Below are 23,598 nucleotides of genomic sequence, written 5' to 3'. Positions count from 1 at the left end.
TCCAGTATATCATTACTCACTGTCTGTGCAGACAACCCTACCTCTCCTTTATTAACATTTGATCCTAGACTTGGTAAACGTCTACGTACTGTCATTTCTGCCACTTTCCTACCACCTCTCAATCTCAAGCTAAGAAAAGCCACAGCCTTTTGGGTGCTAGGCACCTACTAACCTTCTTCTACCTACCATAAGACACACACTTAGCATCAATGTCACAAAAGGATCAAACGAGGCATTCATGCTGCCTTGCTCTCAACTACCTCATTTGCCTCAACAGTTTGAGCATGATTGTATGTTTACTGTCTCCAACTACTATATCTAATACACTGCTCTTTACTTTCCCACACACTAATTGCCACCACCACCTTCCCGCACCTTATCCGACCAAGCTAGTCTCTGCTCATCCTTCTTGAGAAGGAAAGAGTGACTGCTAATGAGGGTGCTGCCACCTCTATGATCTCATAGAATCTATCACCTATCTCACACATCTCCCTCCATCATCGCACTTCTCATCCTAACCAGGGCCGTTTCTAGGTGTTTTGCCGCCCTACGCGAAAATTGAAAAATGCCGCCTTCTCCCTTTTACTACGATCTCCATCGCCCCCGTCATCCAGGCTAGAGGAATTATTCCATGTACCTGGAGAACACTGTATAGGCAACAGACACTACTACATACATTTCCTCTCTCAGCATCATTGTAAATGAACCAGCCAGAGCGAACCCTTCCCAGCTCTGGTAGAAGGTCGAATCATGTGAGATCTCCAGGGATACCTTTCTGCCCACCCTTTGCACCAATCACTACTCTCTAAGCCCTATTGGTTCAATATCTCCATGTCTACCTTATTTTATTTATTGGGCCTGGCTAAACGCAGCAGCTTCGGAAAGACCTATTGTAGCCAAGTCTACAAAATATCCACAGAGTAGCCCGGAGGAGAATTTCCCTCTCCTACCTCTTGCTACTGGATGTTTAATGCATCACTCCTGCTTCCATTGCGATGCAGGACGGATTATTGTACATCTCAAAAGCACAGGGAATTCTTGCACATTATTTTTTTCATTTTATGTGTGCATTGCATACAGAAAGAAAATCGTTTTTTTTTCTGTGCATCAGGCTTCTTTGCTCTTTTTGTCAGGAAATGTGCATGAGTCATACACACACATATTTTCAAAAACTTCTATCCACACAGCCCAGGAATCTAAAATATAATAGCATTGGCTAAACGAATAGGTCTGGCATTGCATGAAGCACAGGCACTCACACATACAGTTTAAATATTTTGCACGCATACAGTTTAAATATTTTGCACATTAACATCAGTTCTATTGGCTTTGCCAAAGCTTGTGGCTCAGAGGCTCGCTATCTTCTTTTTATTTTTTTCGGATGCCTCCACGCACGTCTTTAGTGCTAGCTAGGAGCAGCTTCGCCTTATTGCCTCCATGTTTCCATTCCTGGCTTTTGTTTTAAAAAGTATAATCAGGGTTAGGGCCTGCTGCTGCAACAAACAAATGAAACCCACGCCAACATCAATATCCCTCACAGTTGTGCGCCCGTCTCTGGGGCAGTGAGGACCGAGATGAGTTCATAGACTCACTCACAGGCCTCTTTTAAAATTACAAGTAAGGACTCATTACAAATATTTTGCATGTTCGCAGTCACATGCAGCAGGCCTGAATGATGATGTTCTAACTTCTTACTCACCTGTGGTCACATCCACACGCAAGTCCGCTCTAGCAGAACAAGCCCTGGAATCAGATGTACAGTTTGCAGGCTCCGAGGCTCGTGGTGCACTGCTGGCTCGTGGTCCTGCTGCTGCCTGCATGTTTTTTGCTGCCCACCACCTTTTGCCGTCCTAGGCGGCTGCCTAGTCCTGCCTAATGGCAGAAACGGCCCTGATCCTAACCTCGAGTAAAGTTTTTCTTGACCATCACCCCTACCTACCTTTCCTCCTCCCCCTCTCAGCAGCCCTCCCACTTAAACTGCTTGCTAATCAACATACATTCAATGCAGAAGACTTGATATTGAATCAGCTCTTCTTTAAAAAAAAAGATGCTCGCAACCCTGGCATCATACTTGACTCTTCACAAACCATGAACCGTCAGGTCAAAGCTGTGTCCTCCACTTGCTTCAAAACACTCCCCATACTGCGCAAGACCTTCAAATGGATCCCCCCAACACCAGGAAGACCGTCATCCGCGCACTCATCACCAGTAGACTGGACTACGGAAACGGCCTTTATGCCGGAATCAACAAAATACACCTCGACAAACTCCAGACCATCCAGAACGCCGCAGCCAGACTTATTCTCAACATCTCGCAACATGACCACATCACCCAATGCCTCAGAGACCTCCACTGTCTCCCTGTCTAAAAAAGAATAACCTTCAAATTACTGATACACACCTACAAAGCCCTCCATAACACCGGACCCAATACCTCAATGAACGGATCTCCTTCCACACCCCCAAGAGAAACCTCTGCTCTGCCGATCTAGCCCTAGCCACGGTCCCCCATATCCACAAGGCCAGAGCAGGGGGCAGATCCTTCTCCTACCTCATGACCAAGACCTGGAACGAACTCTACCACCGCATCAGACGAAGCCTGACATGGCACCAATTCAGAAAGGACCTCAAGACCTGGCTTTTCGAATGATCTACGGAGCTGCTCAAACCCCCCCCTCCATTCGCTTTGAGACCCTGATGGGTGAGTACCACGCTTCAAAAACCCTGATTGCTTGGCTGATGGAGATGACACTGTACCGGAATTCAATGAAGAAGTCTTATTATGCTACAAAATGCATACACAAAACCGCCAGGGAAAAGCCAGTACAGAAAAATCACTAAAAACCAAAAGTTTGAAGAGCTAGATCTGACAGACAGGTCCTTTTAGTGTGATGCACATCTTCTTTCTTCAGTAGATTCTTACTAATAGACAAATCACTGCCAAACCATAGCGCATTCACAGGCACCCTTCCGGACGCTATACCAAACATCTTGATCACATATTAAAGCATGCTCTTCACAGGCACCGACAGTGGCAGCCTGGAAGAGGGACATGGATTTGAGTATGTTCAGAGAAAAGGCAGTGTATGTGGCAAGGAGATGCCCTAAAACGTGGTTCCATATATGGAATGATTGGAATGTTTATGGAGGTAATATCTGTTACCCCCCACCGTGATATCGCATGATGATCCACCATCGCAGTGATTAAAGTTACCAACTAGTAATTATGACTTATGTGCCTACCTGACAGTAATTGTAATACGCCTAAAGAACTTCTTACTGTGATGTACCTTGTGATGTTGATTCTTATTTATTAAATAAAAAGAATTGTTAAAAAAAAACATAGAAACATGCTCTTTTTTGGTAACGTCAACAATTGGTTTGACTGACCGTCAATCCCACTGACAGGAATCTTCACCAAGAACCCAGAAGCTCTAAACCTCGATTAACCAGTCACTAGTGCTCTTCTGGTGAGCATGCGCATTTAAAAGTTTCTCTTGAAATTTTGACGTAAGCCTGGCTGTTTTACCACTAGTATCAATTCTGATTATTAAGGTTTCTCCCTGACTGATGTGAATTTCGTAGTGTCTTCATGTTAGATGTAAAGGAGTAATGTAACTGATCCTTTAATATCTTGTGTTCTGTGTTACCCTGAAGAGGCTTAAAAGTCAACAACTATAGACTATTTCGTTCAATGTCTTTATTCATGCCTTACTGGCGTCTCATGTAGTTGTGCACAGTCTCCATTAATAATTGTAGAGTTTTTTTCTACTGTTGTGTATTTGTTTAGATTTGTTTGTTTTTTATATAATTTATGCTCTGATATTAGATGTGGCTCCTTCCTCATTTTGTATTGGTATAACTGTTTCAAGGTATTATTTCCAGCTTTCTTCTTCTGTATACAACTTAAATAAATTACATTTATATTCAGTCTGACCCCTCACTAATATTTCTAGTTTTGTAGCACCAGTATGCTAGCTAATTTTACTGCATATATTTTAAACAATAATGTTCTAATGTCAGGGGTTAGGCTACTGTCTGATCCAAAGTCAAATGATCCCTCTAGCAGTAATTACACTTTTGTATACACACACAGTAGTGACCACCAACTAATCGCTTTCACCTATAGCTTTCCATCAAAACCTTTTGCCATTAATGTCCACAACCTACAGACGGTGGAACAAATTTGACCTCATAGAGTTTGGCACTCACCTATCAGCGTGTCTCACCATATATTTAACCAATGGTTGTCAAACAGTAATACAATTGGCTCTAAAAGCTTTCGACAAGCTGTAACTCCATTGAAGACCACTGTCTGGCCATAGCCAATATGATTACATTCCATCTTGCTAACAACACACCAAGCCCACAGCATGCTGGGCACATGACATAGGTAGACTATACTGAAGACAAATGATTCCGCACTCTCATCACTCAAGCAGCACTCACCTTTGGTTTTCCAAGAACTGATCTTGGCCAGTGGGCCTTTAAGCTCGCCATCAGACCGATTGTCCTTACAAACCTTAAAAATAACCAGCTATCTACCAATCATGCAACACCAGCAATAATCATCATCATCAACAGTCCCTTATACATAGTCACCTTTCCAGCCCAACTCAAAATATTATACATATGACTACTCATCAAGAAGAACAATCTTGGCTCAGTAAATCCAGCCAGCTACTGGCAATTTTCAAATTACCCGTTCCTTAGAAAACCGATAGCAAGAGCATATTGCTATCAGTACTGCAAATTTCATACTGAAAACACGCCGCTATCAGACCAACAAACTGGGTTTTGCCCAGAGAGAGGCACCAAACTTGTCCTGATCTCCATCTAAGATAATATAAAAACCACTGCAGATAGGAATTGTGTGGTGACACCTCTTCTACTGGACCTATCCTCCACTTTAAACACAGTTTTGAAACAATCCCCCACAGAGAGATTTTTAAACATGGGCATAATGGGAAGCATATTTGACTGGCTCTCTTCCTAGCTTACTGTTACTTCATTTACCTCCCCACTGTTCATCAGCAAGATACGCAAATTTATATATGCATGTATATTTGTAGAGCACAAACCTAGCCGACAGCAGTGGAGCACTGAATGGCTGGCCACGTCTCCGAGAAGATACAATTATTGGGGAAAGGTCACGGATAGACTGTTGGATCAAATTGTTTTACTTTGGCATACCTCAAATATCAATCAGTGCCCTACTCTTTAATGTCTACTACATCCCACTACATGAAATACCAGATTTTCTGTAGCTTGCTGTGCACAATTACACAGATGTCACTGTGATCATCTATTGGAAAATCCAATAAATCTGGATAGCTCAAGATTACTTGACTGTCTGGGACCACTGACACTGTGGATGTTGGAGGAAAAATCATCCCCTGGCTCCAGAATCCTGGACAACCACAAACAACATTGACAAGAGTGAAAAAATCAGGAGTGATCATGCAATCAAACCATTCTATACCTTCACAAGTAAATCAAGTCATAAGAAGTATCTTTCACACATCAACACTTTATGAGGAATTCCACAAAAACTCAAAGTGACAATGCACTTATTGTACTACCCACAATATTGAATCTACTTAGATATATTTAATACTCCCCCAACCGCTTCATGTGACTATCTACCACTTGATGTGAATATATTTCTTGTGAATATCATTCCTAGAGACTACAATTTATTTTAAGTTAATTCCTCTTATAAAACTGATAGTGCTTTTCCTAACCATATGACTAATCTCAATGTAGCAGAGTAAAAGTCATCATTACCCATTCAGATGGGATAATATTGGACTTAATCTTTGACAGCTCCAATCTTCTTGATGTAAAACATCTGGCTATATGTAACTGGTTGAAACATTGTTTTATATTGTTAGTTTGCCCCTTCATTAGCTTTGATCTTCTTACTAAAGCATTGTGTTACCAATTTATGAAAGCCAACTCATCCTACATCAGCAGCACTTTTTCTATACATGCTGATAACATCTCCTAGATCAGGTGCATCACACACAGGGCCAACAGAATAGTCGCTCCTCCATACTTGGCAGAAAATAACTACCACAGGAGGCCAGTGTAACACGGGAAACTAAGATATCACTAGACTGTAAACCAAACCTGCAAAAATGAGACAAACAGAAGAAAACCCTTTTCCAGCTATGGTCCCCGGATCTGGAACAATATACTAATTGCCAAAAGAACGACACCAAACCTACTGCAAATCAGAAAGGAAATGAAACCCCATGTCTTCAGAGAACACTCCATCATCACAAAATAGGAGTCACCTACCACAAACATATTTAGTCATTGGAACCAATTCTAAATTGACACAGTGCCTATGCTTGTGCACTGTTGCTCTCTAGCTATGTTTGCACTTTTCAAATACCTATATATACATACATACATAAATAACTGCTCACAAGAAACTTCAATGAACATCATTACAAATTGAGGCTACTTCATCTGAAATTAAAATAGCTCCAAATAGTTGATTACTTCAGTAAAACAATCCATGACTCCTAGTCCTCCTTTGATATACCTATCTCCTCTTCTAAAGCTCTGTCATCAAATCTCTTCATTTATATAAAGAATAATGTAAAGCATTCTAAAATTAGTGACAGCATCTGAATTCTGGTCATGTTTCTATTTCTAAATCTGATAATACATTTGATATTGGAGAAGATTTTTCGCTTTTCAATATTGACGATTTGTTTCACACTCCAAGCTCTATAAAGGCTACATTATATTCAGATGATGTAGTTAGAGCTGCACTCTTGAAGGAAATTCCAATCACGCTCTCCAGATTTTAGCTTCCGATCATAAATATCTCTGGGAATGTTTCCAAATTCAGGGAAGACCAGCCAAGTATTTGCAAATGTTCAAAAAGTCTTCCTTAGACTTTAATGATCTGGTTAGGATTTGGGCTAATATTGTTCTTAATTTGTTGGGTAAGTTTCATGAACACTATGCTGCTCTTACCTACAGAATGATATCACTTAACACAATTTGTGATGCTTCTCTCAATCTAGTTTCAATCTTTGATGCAGCACTCAGCTACTGTACACAACACAAACTATGGTGTGTGTGTGTGCTTGTATGGTGGTTCTGCTCAATCTCTCTGCAGTCTTTGATATGGTTCACCTTGGGGCGCTTTACAATCTTTCCATTCACATGGGTTTGAGTTATCAGGGTGGTAGACTGGTTTAAAAACTTCTCCCAACATACCCAGTTTATTCAGGTGGGTGCTCAAGGGCCAGACCCTCCACATGTTGCACAATACTCTGCATTCCATCCATACTGTTCTGCATCTACATGGGTCAGCTGGGTAAAGTGGTAGCCAGCTCTGGCACGTTGATTCACCAATATACCAATGCCGTCCAACTCTATGTTAGAGAGTCTGTGGAGGAGGTTCATAATCTAAGTGACTGTCTTATTGCAGTAAAGGATTACGATGTCTAAATTATTTAGTTTCAATCTCTCAAATACTGAATTTAGTATGTTTACAACTGCTACCACCTTTTCCCAGTTCAAAACTGGATAGATTTAGTTTGCCTTTGACACATACATTTACTTGAGAATGTTCTTTGCCAGAGCAACGTATCATAGTCTATAATTGGATCATCAATACTGAGAAAATCTGTAAAGGAGAATATGATGAATTATCAGGCTGAAGATGACATTTGTGCTAAACTTTATTGAATGTGATGATGCAGTCCTCCGAGCTTGAGGGAATCTTATGTGTACCTCCCAAGAAGGACTGAATTACAATGTGCTATTTTTGAAGGCTGGTATTTCAAGAAGTGAAGACTCTGTACTCCACAGAGAGCAGAGTGCTGTCACTTAATCTTGAGAGTACCAATGACTGAACTATGGATTTGAAATCCTGTTCTGGAACGACGTTTCTGATCAGTTTTAGAAGCCTGAGCTGGTATTATGCATTTTTAGCTAGATTATTGTGTGCTTGAAGATTGATTGGATTGTCATCAAGAATAAAAGATTAAAATAAGCAGAGTTAGCAGAGTTGAGAGCACGCAGGTGATCATCCACTCTTTTAAGTTAAACAGTCTCAGTGCAGTGCTGCATCCTTAAGCAAATCCGAATTAAAGATCATCTACAATATTACTTCTTTATGTATTTCTTCAGTTGTGAATCCACAGAGCTTTCCAAAATGTTTGTCAAGAATTGTAAACATGGGCAGACATTATTAAGATCCTGTGAGTTAGCTGTTTAAAAAAAGGGATATCTGTCTTCTGGACTTCACCCTGTGTAAAAGAGGAGTGATAAGATTATTCCACAGTGGTCCAAAGTAAAAACAAATACATTTGAAATTTGTCCAAGGTTGCTAGAAATGTGTCAGGAAAATGGTTGGATGGTCTTGGATGGTAAGGATCACTTAAAATCTGCAGATATTATTAGTCGGCTCACAGTTATTGGAAGTGTCTCCGTTTTTATGAATGAATTAATCTTATTATATTTTGTCCTAAGAACACAACAAAGTTCTGCAATTTTTGTTCAGCAGCTTTTTGCACGTCTAATCTTTCTTGTAACATATCTCTTCTCAGAGTTTCAAGATTAGAGTTTTAGGGATACTCTAGCCATACTCTTTCCTTAGCCTTAAGAGCTTTCTTCTCTTCATAAGTGCCCACATGCATCAAACTCCCGTTTTGCGTTTCCAAATTTGCGATTTTTACCGAATCGCAAATATGGATTCGCAAAACGGGATGCATCATAGAAAGTGCTAAATATTTCTGATTTGGTAAAAATCGCAATTTTTACCGAATCGCAATTTTTACCGAATCACAAATATTATGCGAATTCAAAATAGCGAATTCGCTATTCCCATTGATTCCTATGGGCCAAAAGGCCCATAGGAATCAATGGAAATTGCGAATTCGCAATTTTGAATTCGCAAATGTTGATGCATTCCATGGGTGCAGAGGGGGGGTCCAAAGGACCCCCCCCTGCACCCCTGAAATGTATTTTCAAATGGATGTTTCACACACACATGTCCTAAGGACATGTGTGTCTGTAACATGACATTGTTTAAAATGTAAATTAGAACATTTTAAACATTTTTCGCAATTTACCACGAGGTTCAACCTCGTGGTAATTTGCACTTCCAAACTTTGTTTTCGCAATTTGATTTCAGAATGATGCATTGCATTTAAGGAATCGCAAATTTGCGATTCCTTAAATGCAATCGCATTCTGGAAAGTCGCAAAATTAGCGATTGTCATCACAAAATAATGATGCATCTGAAAAAGCATTTTTGGAGTCGCAAACGGCCGATTTTAAGGAATTGCACCGTTTGCGACTCCAAAAATGCTTGATGCATGTGGGTGTCAGTTCTTTGAAGTAACATGAGGGGCACTGTTTGGAATTCACTGTAGTGTTTTCAGTGTTGCAATGTCATCCTTGATGTACCACGAAGAGAGATGATAAAAATAAGATATGTTACAGGAGGAGTGAAGTTTAGAGGGAATGGTTAGGTTTCATGATGCTTTTGTTATCTCTGATTCATATCTCTAGCATTTTGTATTGATATATGGTCTTGTTTTTAAGATTAAGTCGTCTGACCAGTTGTTTGACAATATGAGGTCTCATATAGAACCCTTTGTATGACTAGGAACAGAATAGCGATGACTCAGGCCTTTAGTCAACAGGAAGGTAGTAAGATGTAAAAAGGTATTGCCTTCAGTAGCTCCCTATATCAGACTGATATCCCCAAAACAGATTTTGTTTCAGGAAAGTATGAGACTTTGGGACACCAGGGATAAATAATAACACCCAACACAGATTTCGGACCATAATGTCTTACTGTCATTGATAGAACCCAGAGAAAACGACCCACAAAGAAACAGAAATCACATACCTGGCACAGAGTCTTCTGTAAACTCTCCATAGGTCACAGAGTATCCTGTATAAAAATGATAAAGTTTCATCACACTGAAGGAAGAAGTCAATCATATGTTATAAACAATGGAAATTAGGTGTGCGTTCAGAGTACCTTTGTAGGCGTCATTGTAGATTTCTCCAACGTCTCTAGAAAGCACCTGGGTCTCCCATTTAAGGGGGGTGTATGAGCCGAAGCTAGCAGTAAACTTAGACAAGTGAACAGATGCAATCAGTCCTGGAGAGAGAGGGAAGACCAGAAAACTATTGTGAATGCACAAGCATTAAAGATCAGCCTATCGTTATGTTCGGTATGCAGACGTTAAATAGAAGGGACCGGCAGAAGGAGATATTGAAACAAAAGATGCAAGCATGAAAAGAAATAAAGGTTTTGTAAAGCACGTGTTTGCCGAGGCATCTTAGAGCTAGATGTCAACGATCTATACCATAAGGTGATGGTAACAACTATGGTTTTGAAGCAAAAAGCCATGTTTTTAACGACTTTCTAAACAATTGTCTGTTGGTTTCATTTCTAAGACTGATGGGCTGTGTGTTCCATAGTTTAGGGGCCAGATGGAAGAAACTTTTGCCACCCCATGTTAAGGTCCTCACACTGGGAACAACGAGTAGAGAGGCCAACGATGACCTGAGGTTGCATTGTGGGGCATGCCATCTGATATGCTTACTGAGATAGGCAGGCCCAGCCCCGTGCAGTGTCTTGTGCACGATGCACATTGACTTGAATTGGATCCTTGCCTGGACTGGGAGCCAATGCAGGTCTTGAATAATTTGGGATACAGGACTGAATTTGGCAATCTTAAGCAGTAATCGGGCAGCTACATTTTGTGGTGTTTACAGCTTGTGTATAGTCCTTTTGTTTGCCTCTAAGTAGAGGGTGTTGCAATATTCAATTTTTTATAGCACCAGAGCAACGATGACTGTATTCCTAAGATCCATAGGAATGAAAGGTAGAATTTTTCGTAGAATCTTCAGTTTAAAGAAGCACGATGAAGTGATGCCGTTGACCTGATCAGATAATGATAGGTGGTCATCTAAAGTGACGCTGAGGTTTTTTACTTTTTTACTGGCAATGGGCAAGGCCCGGCTGCTTCCGGCCACCAGGAGGAGTTCCAGAGGAGATATCCTTACCAAAACAATACCATTTCGGTTTTGTCGGTATTCAACTTTAAGCAGTTATCACGTATCCACCTGATAATGTGAACCATGTGTAGGGAAGTCGAAGAAAGACACGGAGAAAGGTTGAAGTTGGAGACGTAGTTTATTAGATCCTCACGTCTCAAAGTTACAGCTTGTAATGCCCATCAACAGATGCAGCACAACCGAAGGCATTCTGCAAGTTCAAACCATAACATGTGTAAACAGCAACACAAGCTTGTCACGAGCAGCCAGACACACCTGAACGCTCGTGACAGCTCGAGTCACCAAGAATACGTTCCCAACACACCTTCCCCCCTTAAAAGAAAACCAAAAACAAAAAAAAACAAAGATCAGTTCATCACAAAATCATTAAACCTAACAGGTAAGCGGTGAGAGCGTATAGCCCTGGTATTGTCAGAATCACACATGGCTTGAGGACATTCGCCATTATCACTCATTCTTCCAACATCATAAAAAACATTGCTGTCCGAATCTTCCACCGATGGACAAGGCCCATTAAACAAAGAAACCCTGCTCAAATTCCAGACAGAACCGCCATCAACCCTGACCGCATTCCTAAAAACTTCAATGACCTTCTTAGGGTTTGACCAAACAGGAAAACCCTTACTCACACCCTCTTTCTTTTTGATGCGAACGAGATCACCCACTTTGATAGAACGACTAGACGTTGAACCAATCCTCTTGACCATATCACGTTTCATCCTTTCCTTATATGACTGAACCCTGTGTAGGACAGCTTCAAAATCAACTTTAGAACAATTTTCAAAACCAGCTAAGTTTTTTTTTAGCCACCAAGGAACTAACTTGGTACTGGGCTTTCGCCCTCTTAGAAGCTCAAAAGGAGAGACCAAAGTCACAGAATTGGGAGAAGTTCTATAGGCCAATAACATGGATTGCAAAGCATTCCTCCAATTCAGATTACCTTTAATAGAAAGCTGTATGGCGTCTTTGACCACACGGTTGAAGCGTTCAACCTGACCGTTTGCCTCAGGATGGAAAACTGCAATCTTCCTATGGACAATACCACATTTAGCAAAGAAAAGTTCCATCTCCTTACTTACAAACTGTGGGCCGTTGTCAGTCACAATTTCTTGGGGAATCCCTTCTCTGCAAAAAGTCTCATCTAAAAATTCTATAACACGACCCGAAGTAACTTCCCTAACCATTTTGACCTCAGGCCATGCAGCCAGACACACCTGAACGCTCGTGACAGCTCGAGTCACCAAGAATACGTTCCCAACACCATGCAATCGTTAAATTTGGTTGCCACATTCTCAGGCTTTGAGACACCACTATTTGAGTGTAATCAGCAAAACAAATGCCAGTATAGCTGTGAGAGCATACGAGTTTGGCCAATGGGGTGCCACAGACATTGGACAAAGTTGGAGCTAGTGAAGACCCCTGGGTCACCCCGCCCGGCAGGGCGTAAGGGTGAGATTTATGTTCTCCCATCACTATAGTTTGTTCTCTATCAGTAAGGTAGTTTCTAAGTATATTGGAGGCTTGGCCTGTGATCCCTATTTCGGACAGGCGATGGATGAGTATTTGGTGATTAACCATATCAAACATGGCTGAGAGGTCAAGCAAAATCAGTATAGCTTTTCCTCCACAGTGAGGCAGTAACAGAGGCCATTGAGTTGGGTGGGGAGTAATAATAATGCTAAAGTTTAGACACAAACAGAGTACGCTGAAATTCCAGAAACACAGAAAATGCTGGAGAAATTTCACATTTCATGGATGAGTGTATGCCACTATAGGATGGCTGTAGTGTGTTTTGGTCAATCTGTTGGTCGTAAACATGCAAGTTGTGGGATATACCGGCTAATATAATTGCCTGATATTAACAAAACAATCCCAGATTAAAACATCAGACAACTCATCTTGTGCTGTGAATGTCTAACTAATTTGGTTAATAGCTGGACAAAGGAAGCACCAGACCTGAAGCCAGATGAGGGTAGGAAGGCCAGGTCCATACAAAGAACCCCAGGCCCACCAAATACCCATTCACTACTGGACTAACACAACTTTATTAATGTATGAAGGCTTCTCATGAGCCTCTGTGCCTTGAACTTTAAGGAAAGTAAAAGTAACAGCTCAGAATTGTGGCGAAGGCGGCATCAATAAAAGCTGTTCTTATCATATCGCCCTCAATAACTAGAAATCTAGAATATCAGCACTTCAAATTAAAAAATAAAAATACAGAAACAAACTCCCATCACAAAGTAATGGTAATTAAAAGACTCATATCACAAAACATCGTCCCAGAAAAAAAGTTTTTCTTTTCAAAAGAATGTACATAACATTTGCCTGAAATTAGAACTTCTATCTTATAGTGGAGATTTGTTGAATTTTCTCTGCATTGGGGAACCATTCATAACAGATTCGTCAATTAAACATAAAGGGCCTGATTTAGATTTCGGCGGACGGATTACTCTGTCACAACAGTGAAAATATCATGTCCGCTGAATTATAAATCACACATTATCCTATGGGATTTATACTTTGGCCGAGAGGAGATACGTCAAAGTTGTGACGGCATAACCCATCGAAATCAAAATCAAAACCAAAGTACACAAAAGATATGTTACTTGGTTAAACTGTGTTTCTTTAATTCTAACTAACTTACATGTGTGTATAACTACGGGTATAGTAGCCTGCAAGATATAGCTTCTTGTTTAGAATTTAAAAGATGGGATACTCTGTCACAAATGTGGTGTATATGCCGTCTACCAAACTTTAGCTTCTCCTGCTCTATTTAGAGTTGCGAGAACTGCTTTGTTTCCGGCGGTGGAAACTATTCTTGCTTTCCCAGTGGAAACTTTAGACCAGCGGCCTGATGGATATTGAGCAAGCAGCAAAAGTACCTCCTAAGACCTTCCGCCTTATTTAGAGCAGACATTGAAACTTATTAGGTCTCGCTGAGTCAGCGCGCATGCTTTGCTCGGAGAGACATTTAGTAGCGGCTTTTGGAAGTGCTCCCAAAGCGGCCACCAACTTGCTAGAACGCGCACAGGCGTGCGCGACATGCACAGCACTTTTTTCACCTCGCACGAGCGCACCACTTGCGTCACCACTCGTGTTTTTTTATATATCGCCGCCACGTGGTCAATGCTTGTTTTTTTAAGCACTGGCCGCATGCACACACAACTCCTGCTTCTCCCCCTCCCCCACCGCGCGCGCGGCCAATGCTTGTTGTTATTTTATGTTCTGCATTGTTAATTTTTGTTAGTTTTTGTTTGGTGCGCTCTACAGTCCAGTTTTATGGAATTATTAAATTGTTCTGTGTTGTGATTGGTTATGTGGTTGGTTTTCTGTACAGATTTAAAGTTTTACTTTTGTGTTCCCACTCAAAAGCAGCACGTTCCAGTTAGAAGTTTGAGAATAAAATACCACTGTCAAAGGTAGTAACAAACTGTAACATAGGCACTACAGCTTCTCAATACACTCTAAAACCTTCCCACAGCATTCTGATAAATAACTCTTCGAAAGCCATACATGTAGAAATGATTTAAATTAACTTAGAATGTCATAGTCCATACTTTAGAATTGCTCTTCCTAGACTCGCTTTGTGCTATGACCTATAGTATCTAAACACTTTTGTTTTGATGGCGATGTACTGAGTTCGAACACAATGAATGAAGGGGTACGGTTGAATGCGCAGATTTGGGCATGGCCATCATATTCAGTGACCCATGAGGAATTTACACTGCAATGAAAAGGCACATCTTGGGTGTGTGCTGGAAAAAAGATGGTGTTTTTATAGCAGTCATTCGTCTGCACTAGTTGATGCCTAAATATCTGCTGCCGCTGCACTCTAAGTCATTTGTATTTTCCAAGATTGTTTTTTCGAAAAAAGAGGGAGCATTTGGTTCATTATTTTTCTTGCTCTCCAACCTTTTGCATAGGATTAAATGTATTTATTGCAGTTCAGCATGTCAGCTGTGCTTTATCTGTGGGAGTTATCTGCTACTGCGGTTGTTTTTCCATTCACCCCTGAGGTACGGTTCTTAAATTAAGTGTACTTGCCCATAGCATTACGTCGCAAAATTAACCGTTTCCCTGTCCAGTACTTTAACTACTTAAATGGTTTTGATATTTTAAATCTCCCTATTGAGCCTTTGTGTTGTAAGTATTTTCCCAACTGTAAGCATTATTGCTGACCCTTTTCTTTGTTAAAACGTTTGAGTCATGAGAATTTCAGGGTTGAGTAGTGTGTTAACTGTCCCAATCCTGAGTATTTTATTAAAAGACTGTGATATTTTATGAGGCCAGAGATGCAGTAAGTAGTAGATTGGTTTTACTTGCAGTTACCCTGCCGTACATGAATTTAGCTACCTGTGAAGTATTTTGTTTTATGGCAAATTACAAGTTATGTAGGTCTGACAAGTCATTTTGTCTCCTTGCAGTCATCAGCCAGACAAGCCTGCTAATAGAATTCTCAAATGCTGGGATCCCTGTACATTTAGACATTGATAAATGCCACTGCAGCAGATATTCCAGTTCATGGCATTTATGCTATACAAAAAACAATGACTGCTGGGACACCAATGTCCCTTGCAAGGTGGATAGTTGTTTTCCCTCCCGAAGTACCCAACTGTGAAAATCTGGTATTCTGGTTTTTAGATTTTTGGCCACAGCCTCGTGCTAATCTAGCATATGCATGAAGGCCAGGTCTGTCCCTTGACTTGAGTGTGGTCCTGGACTTGGACGGATGCACCAAGGGCATCCTATTTAAGGACAGCGGACTACCGTCCCTATTACAGGTATCAGCCTGTAAAACAGTGTTGGTCGAATATCGTGGCCAGACCTTTGTCACTGGATTGGTGGCCTAAGGGCCCACTCACCTAAAGTTCTGCTGCTATAAGCAAGACCCAGATCCTTGTATGCCAATGCTTGTTTCCTGTTGGGACCACCAGCGAAATGCTTTCTGTCCTGAATGGTAAACCAAATAAATGACCTCCACGCAGTGGATTCAAATCTTCCATCGTGCCAGGGATTTTTTTTTGTTTTTCAGTAAGAAACTCCCTCTTTTGAAGTTCGTTTTTTAAGAACAAAAACACTTTGCTTAGAGGGGGCATTAAAAATTGCACCCATTCATGGAGCTGCCGCGATGGCGGCTCTGCTGAAGGCAGCAGAGATCTCCAAGTACAGCAGTGGATCTTCAACCAGGTTAGCGGAGTATATACCTTCACTGCCATGCCTACTCTAAATCCACCAGGGACAGCTTAGCATTTCATATCTATGAGATGGATAAATGAGCCCGATAGACCTGATTACAGGCGCACTTTTATTTGCAGTGCTAAGAAATGACAAAATGTTCTGACTCCAGGAGCTGATTTAAAAGTAACTATATATTTATTAACTGAAAAACTAAAGTTTTCACTGAAAGAATCCTTAAAATACAATAAACGATGCATGTTGCGCGTTGTGATATGTTACTGATTACCTTGGTTAAAGGTTTTGCAACACTATGGTGAGATAGCTTGTAAAAGACCCTTAACTGCTGTATTTGGTACTGTGAAGGTTGCTTTTTTCTACTATCTCTGTAACTCCTATCAAAATGTTCTACTACGTAAATGGTAAACATTGAGCAAGTAGAGTTATGAAGTACTGTTTTCCCCTGAATTTCTATGAATTAATTGATGTTCCATTCACCTAACAGATCATTGGTTGATGGTAATCTTATTCAGGCAATTTAGACTGTTCATTTGTTGGTGTTTGACAGAAGATGCGTTGGTTACAGTTTATGCATGTTCATATACTTACATTTCTATATATTCCGTATAACTGGGAAGGACGATTCAACACCGGCGCTGTTTTATTTTTATCCAGATACTCATTAAACTTGTATTTGTGACACTTAACAAAGTACCTGTCCGAGTTATGTCTTCCTGATATTTAAAGAATGTTCTTCACTAGTTCTGCTAACATGAAAATCATAACATTCTCATTATATCAAAAATGTTTTTATCAAACGGCTGACTCCATTTTCAAAGAGTAGTGTGTGTACATGATATCTTTGTTGAAACGTAATATGTTTTAAAAATGTGTGCTTTTAGGTGTTCTGTTTAGAAACAGTATTAAAGCAGTGCTCACACATTTACTAAAACATTTTATTTATCAAACCGTTGACTGAATTTGATTTCATTTTGCATATGTGAGCACTTGTGTATTCCAGAAGACTATTTAAAAATTTGGTGAACTTTAGTTGCTTGTTAAAAGTTATAGCAAAGGGTCTCGATTGGTGCATGGGCCAAGAGCAGCCTATGTTTAAGGCGACAGGGTGCCCTCAAAAGCACTATAAAATTTGGAAACGCTGGCCGGATTTTAGGGGTCTTGATTTGGAGCCACCTACTCCACACCCTGCAGACAATTAAACTATATAGAGGGGTAGCATGGTCGTTATTTATGTTTCAATGGTCCTGGGGCTTGTCATTGGGTGGACAGGGCATAACAGGAGTTTGGTTTTACAATCTGTGACACAGTGTGTTAAAAGGTTTGGGGCTGTTGTTTATGGTCTTCATTAGTTTATGCTCTTGTTTTATAACTCTCATGTAATAGTCACCAGCTTGATATTCTATACGTGGAACATTAAATGTATCCATTGCTGTGAAATGTTTATTATTACTCTATCAGCTGACTAAATATAAAGAGTTTTGAAAAAAAAGTTATAGCAAAGAATCAGACTACTCAACATATCCTTAACTTCAGTGATGCACTGTAGTATTTTTGCATCTGCAAACACAATGCAAGATGTAGGGCTTGGTGTTTATGCTACTGAGGGTAAAAACAGGCCATGTTTCCCCTCTGGAACATTATAAACATTTTGGGGAAATTACCAATGGTTGTGCCAATCATATCGCACACCTTCCAGAATTTTATAGTTTTAGGTTATTTCCAGTAGTCTTTGGCTAAGCCAAAAACATATGCAAAAACTTAGGGCCAGATGTAGGAAGCCAATTTGCGATCGCAAACGCTGAAATTTGCAGAATTTCAGCGTTTGCGATTGCAAATTAGCAGTGTGCAATGTAGCACACAAAAACCCTCTTGCATAATAAGGAATCGCAAATTTTGTGATTCCCTATTTTGCAATTACATTTAAGGAATCACAAAATGCGATTCCATAAATGCAATGTAAGATGCACAAAAGAAAGTACGATTTGGCCTTAAGGAATCGCAAATTACCACCAACTTCAAGTTAGTGGTAATTTGAGATTTCCTTAAAAGAAGACCTTTTTTGCTATTTTAAAAGTGCCAAGTGGCATACGTTCAATTAGGGTATGTACGTGCGCCACATGTGCACAGATGCACATTTCAGGGGTGCAACAGAGTGTCCCTCTGGAATCCTTGCACCCTTGAAATTGTGCACGCAATTTGCGAGTATTTATTGGGCCCATAGGAATGAATGGGAAGGGATTCCTTGATTGCGAATCGCAATTTGCAATTTGCAATTAAGGAATATTAAGGAATCGCAAAACATATTGCGATTCCTACCTACATGGAATTTTGTGCTATTAATGACTCGCAAAAGTGCTTTTACCTACATCTGGCCCATAGTCTTTATGCTTTCACAGTAAAGAGAATAATTCAGGACCACGTGCTCTGTTGAACATTAACACGAATTAAAGAATTACAAGTAATTCCTCAACATTTCTTGATATTGGGCAGCTGATATTAAACTGGAGGAGGCTTGTTAGAAATTTGAACTTCCAGGTGTTTGTTACAATCACATTACTTACCAACATTCCTGTTGTGCATGAGGTGACAAGGTTATCAATGGATGTAAAGGGTGAGCTAGATATATTGATCACAGCTTCAATTGATGTTTATATAAATTCCCACCCGCATTTGTTAGCACAGATCAAGATTGAGCAGGGTTCAAATACATTAGTGAGTAGAGAAGCAAGTGAAAGAAGGAACACAGAAGGAAATAAATCATTGAAAAGAACCTGCAAAAGAAAGCACTGTCAAGCAGAGAAACACAAGAGACGAAAGTTCTGCAGTGAGTGAACTAGGCTCTGAAACTAGCCGTAGTAAATTCCACGTTGCTAAAAGGCCAGCTTGAAAGAGAACACCAAATAGCATATCTGCATCATCTGAATGGGTATATCTAGCTACAGTGTCAGAAGAATAATTAGAGTGATGGGTCTACAGTCCAATAAATCGTTGTCAATACAGTTTCAAAAGTGAACCACCGAGACATTTTTTAAAAGACTGTTAAGATCAAACCTTCCAGTTGATATAACTGAAGAAAGTTACTAAGAAGATGAACTGAAAGAACATTTTGGGAAAAAAGAAAACAATTTTAAGCTTAGTTTTGATTATTATTTTCAAAGAAATAAGGAGATAAAAAGTAATCTATTATTTTTTAAGGAATTTTTTTTAAACTTTTAACTTTACACTCAAATTTTAGTTTAAATTACAAATGGAGTTCAGCAAATTCTGTAAAATTATTGGTTCAATTGTTTTATTAACACTATTAAAAGTGTCAGTTGGCCTGTTGTTGTGCTTAATATCTGCGGTGGAATATGTCTCCACAAGAGTTGAATTAGCTACAATACATTAAATGAAACATAACACATTTAAACATAGGGAAATGTTAGTCAGTGGATTTCAAGATAACATTTATACTACTGTGATACAGGAAAATTCTGACGTATGGAGGAATTGCTCTATTTGCACTTTTCTTACTTCTTCTGCAGGTGATGGTTTCAAATATACCCAGTTTCCAATTTCATATAGGTTGTTGTGTACAGTATTTCTTAGTATTCTTAATAATACTAATTTCTTGTCTCCTTATATGTTGAATTTCAACGTGCTGTTGAAGGATGTGTCTACCTCGGAGAACAAAGAATCTAACAATGATATTAAATATGGTAAAAAAATTTATAAGAATTCACAAATTAAACATGAAACTGAAACTATTAAACAGGGGGTTTGTATGGTTTGAAGGAAGAAAAATATGTATTTATTAAAGAATACAGGGTCATATGTAAGAAGGCATTTTGCATTTCCTAACAGCGAGAATCACAATTTCAGGCCATTAGTAAATGCAAAATTTGCATTTCAGAGAATTACAATTTCAGGCCATTAGTAAATGCAAAATTTGCATTTCAGTATGTATGAAAGGCATTTTCGATGGTGTAATTTACGATTTTCTTCATGTAGAAATCACATTTTTGGAATTTCTAAATAGGAAATCACAACTTGGCAATTCCAAATAGCGAATCGCTAACGCTATGTACAAAGAATTTCCTAAGAGTGAATAGTCGCAAAATGGCCATTTAGAAAATCCAATTACCATCAATGTTTATCAGATGGTATCCAGGCGCAAACTATGAAAAAATGCATTTGGCTATTTCAGAATGGATGGTGGCTTTGTATGTCTTGGCGAGGAGGATGAGGATTTCGGCTGGTAGATGGAGGAGAAGGAGAAAGGAGAGGATATTTAGGGTGAGGATCACCCTGTTTGAGTAGATTGAGATGTATAAGAAGTACAGACTAAGTGGTGATGTAAGTTTAGATTTAATTGCTGATTGATAACCTCATCTACATACCGCAACGGTAAGAAGCAATGCAATCCCACCACATGTGTGGGTATTGTGTTTCTACACCTTTTAGCTTCTGGCAGTTACCAGGGAGTCATAAAAGTAGCTGGGTGAATGTCACAAAGTTCTTTTTCTAGGTTTTTTCACAGGTTTCTGGACATCATAGTTAGCAAAGTGAACCAATATATATATATTTTTCCAAAGATTCCAAATACTCATCAACATTTACAACAGACCAAACTAATGTTTTATCAGGTAGCAAAGTTTTCCAATGTAATTGGTTCTGTTGATGGCACACATATTGCCATATGTCTCCAATCTGCAAATGAACACATTTATAGAAACAAAACAAACACCCATTCACTCAATGTACAGGTAGTGTGTGATGCGCCTCATGCATCATAATTTACCTTGTAGGCAGATTCCCAGGCAGCACTCATGACTCCTTCATGTTCCACCAGTATGTGAACACGAACATAAGAAAGTAGTCTCATAAATCAGAGTGTCTACAAAAAGCAATGTTTATGACCTCTGGCATTGGTTGCCTTCTCAGCAGAACTAGGCTCTAGGGGTGGTGATATATCTGTTCCAGATGCGTGTTGGCGTGTTTGCCTTGTACCTCATCCATCTGGCACAGATGGACAGTTAACGGCACAGCTCCTTACAGCATCAAGGGTACAATCCTGCCTGTTTACCTATGTCTTTCACCGTTTTGACCTTTATCAGTAATCTTTTTAACTGTGTCCATGCTGTATAATAGCATGTGTTGCTGCACGTCTGCATGCCTCCATGGCAATGAGTGGGGTTGCTTTCTCCCTTCTATGCTGCGATTTGTGCAGCGCTTAAGCGTCTTTTCGCAAATTAGAACTTTTGCTTTCTGTAAGGAACTCTTTGTAGGCTGAGATTTCTTTAATTAACCTCCTCCAGTTTCTTTTTGTAAAAACCAATCGCTATCTAGTTTTTAGATGACCCTCGCTTATTTTAATGTTTAATATAATTGCATCTGATAAGTGTTTGACAGTATTGATAATGAGGCCTAGCCAATCGCTGCTGCATTATGGACCAATCTTTTCCAGTGGTGTCCTGTACTTTCAGCAGGCGGGGGTGGTCGGGGTACAAAAGCATATGTAAACACTCACTCACACTCATGCATTCACACACGCACGTACACACACACATCCATTTACAACACTCACACCCAAATATTCATTCACATACGCATGCATGCACGCACGCACTTAAAAATTAAATCATACTTACCTGCGCAGCCCCCCACAGAGATTTCAGAGTGATGGGGCCAGTGAGGCTGCTGACCCCACTCCACTCTGTGACAAGGTGTCAGTGACTGACTCTCGGCGCTGGGCACTTCAGAGCTTATAACAGAAGTGCCCAGGTCCAAGGCAATCAGTGATGCTCTTCTTTGTCATGAGGGGGAGCCTCAAAGTGCTTTGTCAGACTGAGAGGTCACTCCCATAGGAGCTCTGATTTCTTCAGGCCAGCAAAGTTCAGCTCGGGAAGTCAGGAGCCTGCAAATTTAGTGCATGTCTAGCTCCTGGCTGCTTGACCTAAAAATAGAGAGTGTCTGTCAGGCTGACCTATGCTCAAAAGGTGAGTAGGTGTGGCCCCTTACTCTATTAGATGGGCCGTGGATGGTCTTTTCTAAACTGTTTAACATCTAGAAAGATTATTGGCTCATTGCTGACATTCAATCCCATTTGGGCTGTGTTTGACTTTAAGGTCCTCATTATGATGTCGGCCGAAAAGCATCCCTATCGATTCCTTGTTGGAATTGTTTCCTACCGACTTGGGTTCGGGGAGTCCGACAGACCGATTACAATGATTCCAAACACCGTTCGGTCGGAATCCCATTGACTTCAATGGGAGCCTGTGATCCGACCGACAACACAGTCTTCCATTAAAAACCAGGGTAGTTGCAGAAAACCTTGCATCCTGTGGCGGGCCCCAACTGGAGGCCTCAGGGTGAAGGGGGCTTGATACGAGTCCCCAAAGTCAGGTTCTGACAGCCTACCGGTGTCGGACAGATCAATTCGGAAGGGCTGCCGGGCTCTGACATAGTTGGTAGGAAACGCGGTTCGTTGAGCTGTACGATTCGGCTCCACCCACTCGGACTCTTCAAATGCCAGTCAGATCCAATTCAGACTGACCGATCGGTTACCTTGTATTGTAATCGCTTGGTCGGAAATTATTCAGAGTCGGTCAGCTACATGGGTTTCGACACGGGTTAGGTAAAACTGATTGCCATTTTGGAGCCTTTCTGACAGACATCGTAATCGGCCCCTAAAAGTTTAGTCATCACAGATCCATATAGAAGTGTCCTAACCTGTGCTTTTTAAGGTTGCTCAGGGTGCCTCATCCCTGTACTTCTGCTACGGCCTGGATTATATTCTTTTAGAGAGTCAGACTACCTTTGTTGATCTCAAAACCCACAGATATCAGCAGCAGAGTGCCCCAGGACTCCTCCCTGAACCCACCCTCTTCAAAGTCTACATGGCCCCCACTCGCAGCCATCATCAGAAACCATGGACTCAACATTGTCTCCTACTCCAATGACACCCAGTTGATCCTCTCCCTCACCAATGAACCCAGAGCCACTAGAAACAACTTCCACAGCTCGATGAAGTCCGGTGCCACTTGGATGAAACACAGTTGCCTCAAACTCAACTTGGACAAGACCGAAGTCCTTATCCTGGCTCCACCCCTCAGCTTGGGATTACAGTGGCACCTTTCAAAATGTCACAGTAAGACTGGTCCTTAACTTCCCCCGACGCAACAACATCCTCGAACACCTTTGAGAACTCCACTGGCTCCCAGTCAACAAAAGAATCACCTTCAAGCTACTCACACAGGCCTACAAAGCCCTCTACGAGGCTGGGGCCAGCATATTTGAACCACCGCCTCTCATTCCACGTACCCACCAGACACCTCCGCTCAACCGTCCCTGGCT

General features: G+C 40.6%; 1 protein-coding gene across 1 annotated transcript in view; it reads right to left on the bottom strand.

Annotated features, from left to right (window-relative positions):
- The window catches only part of ITGA2B (integrin subunit alpha 2b), a 320,876-nt gene that overhangs the window by 179,578 nt on the left and 117,700 nt on the right, over nucleotides 1-23,598 (bottom strand). The window contains exons 7-8 of the mRNA XM_086923897.1: nucleotides 10,022-10,144; nucleotides 9,887-9,931 (exon numbers count right to left, since the gene is read on the bottom strand). Coding sequence (XP_086780023.1) covers nucleotides 9,887-9,931; nucleotides 10,022-10,144 — 168 coding nt within the window. The remainder of the gene's footprint in view (nucleotides 1-9,886; nucleotides 9,932-10,021; nucleotides 10,145-23,598) is intronic.

Source organism: Lissotriton vulgaris, chromosome 5 (assembly GCF_964263255.1).
Source record: "Lissotriton vulgaris chromosome 5, aLisVul1.2, whole genome shotgun sequence".
Classification (NCBI taxonomy): Eukaryota; Metazoa; Chordata; class Amphibia; order Caudata; family Salamandridae; genus Lissotriton; species Lissotriton vulgaris.
This window is presented reverse-complemented; position numbering and strand designations above follow the sequence as displayed.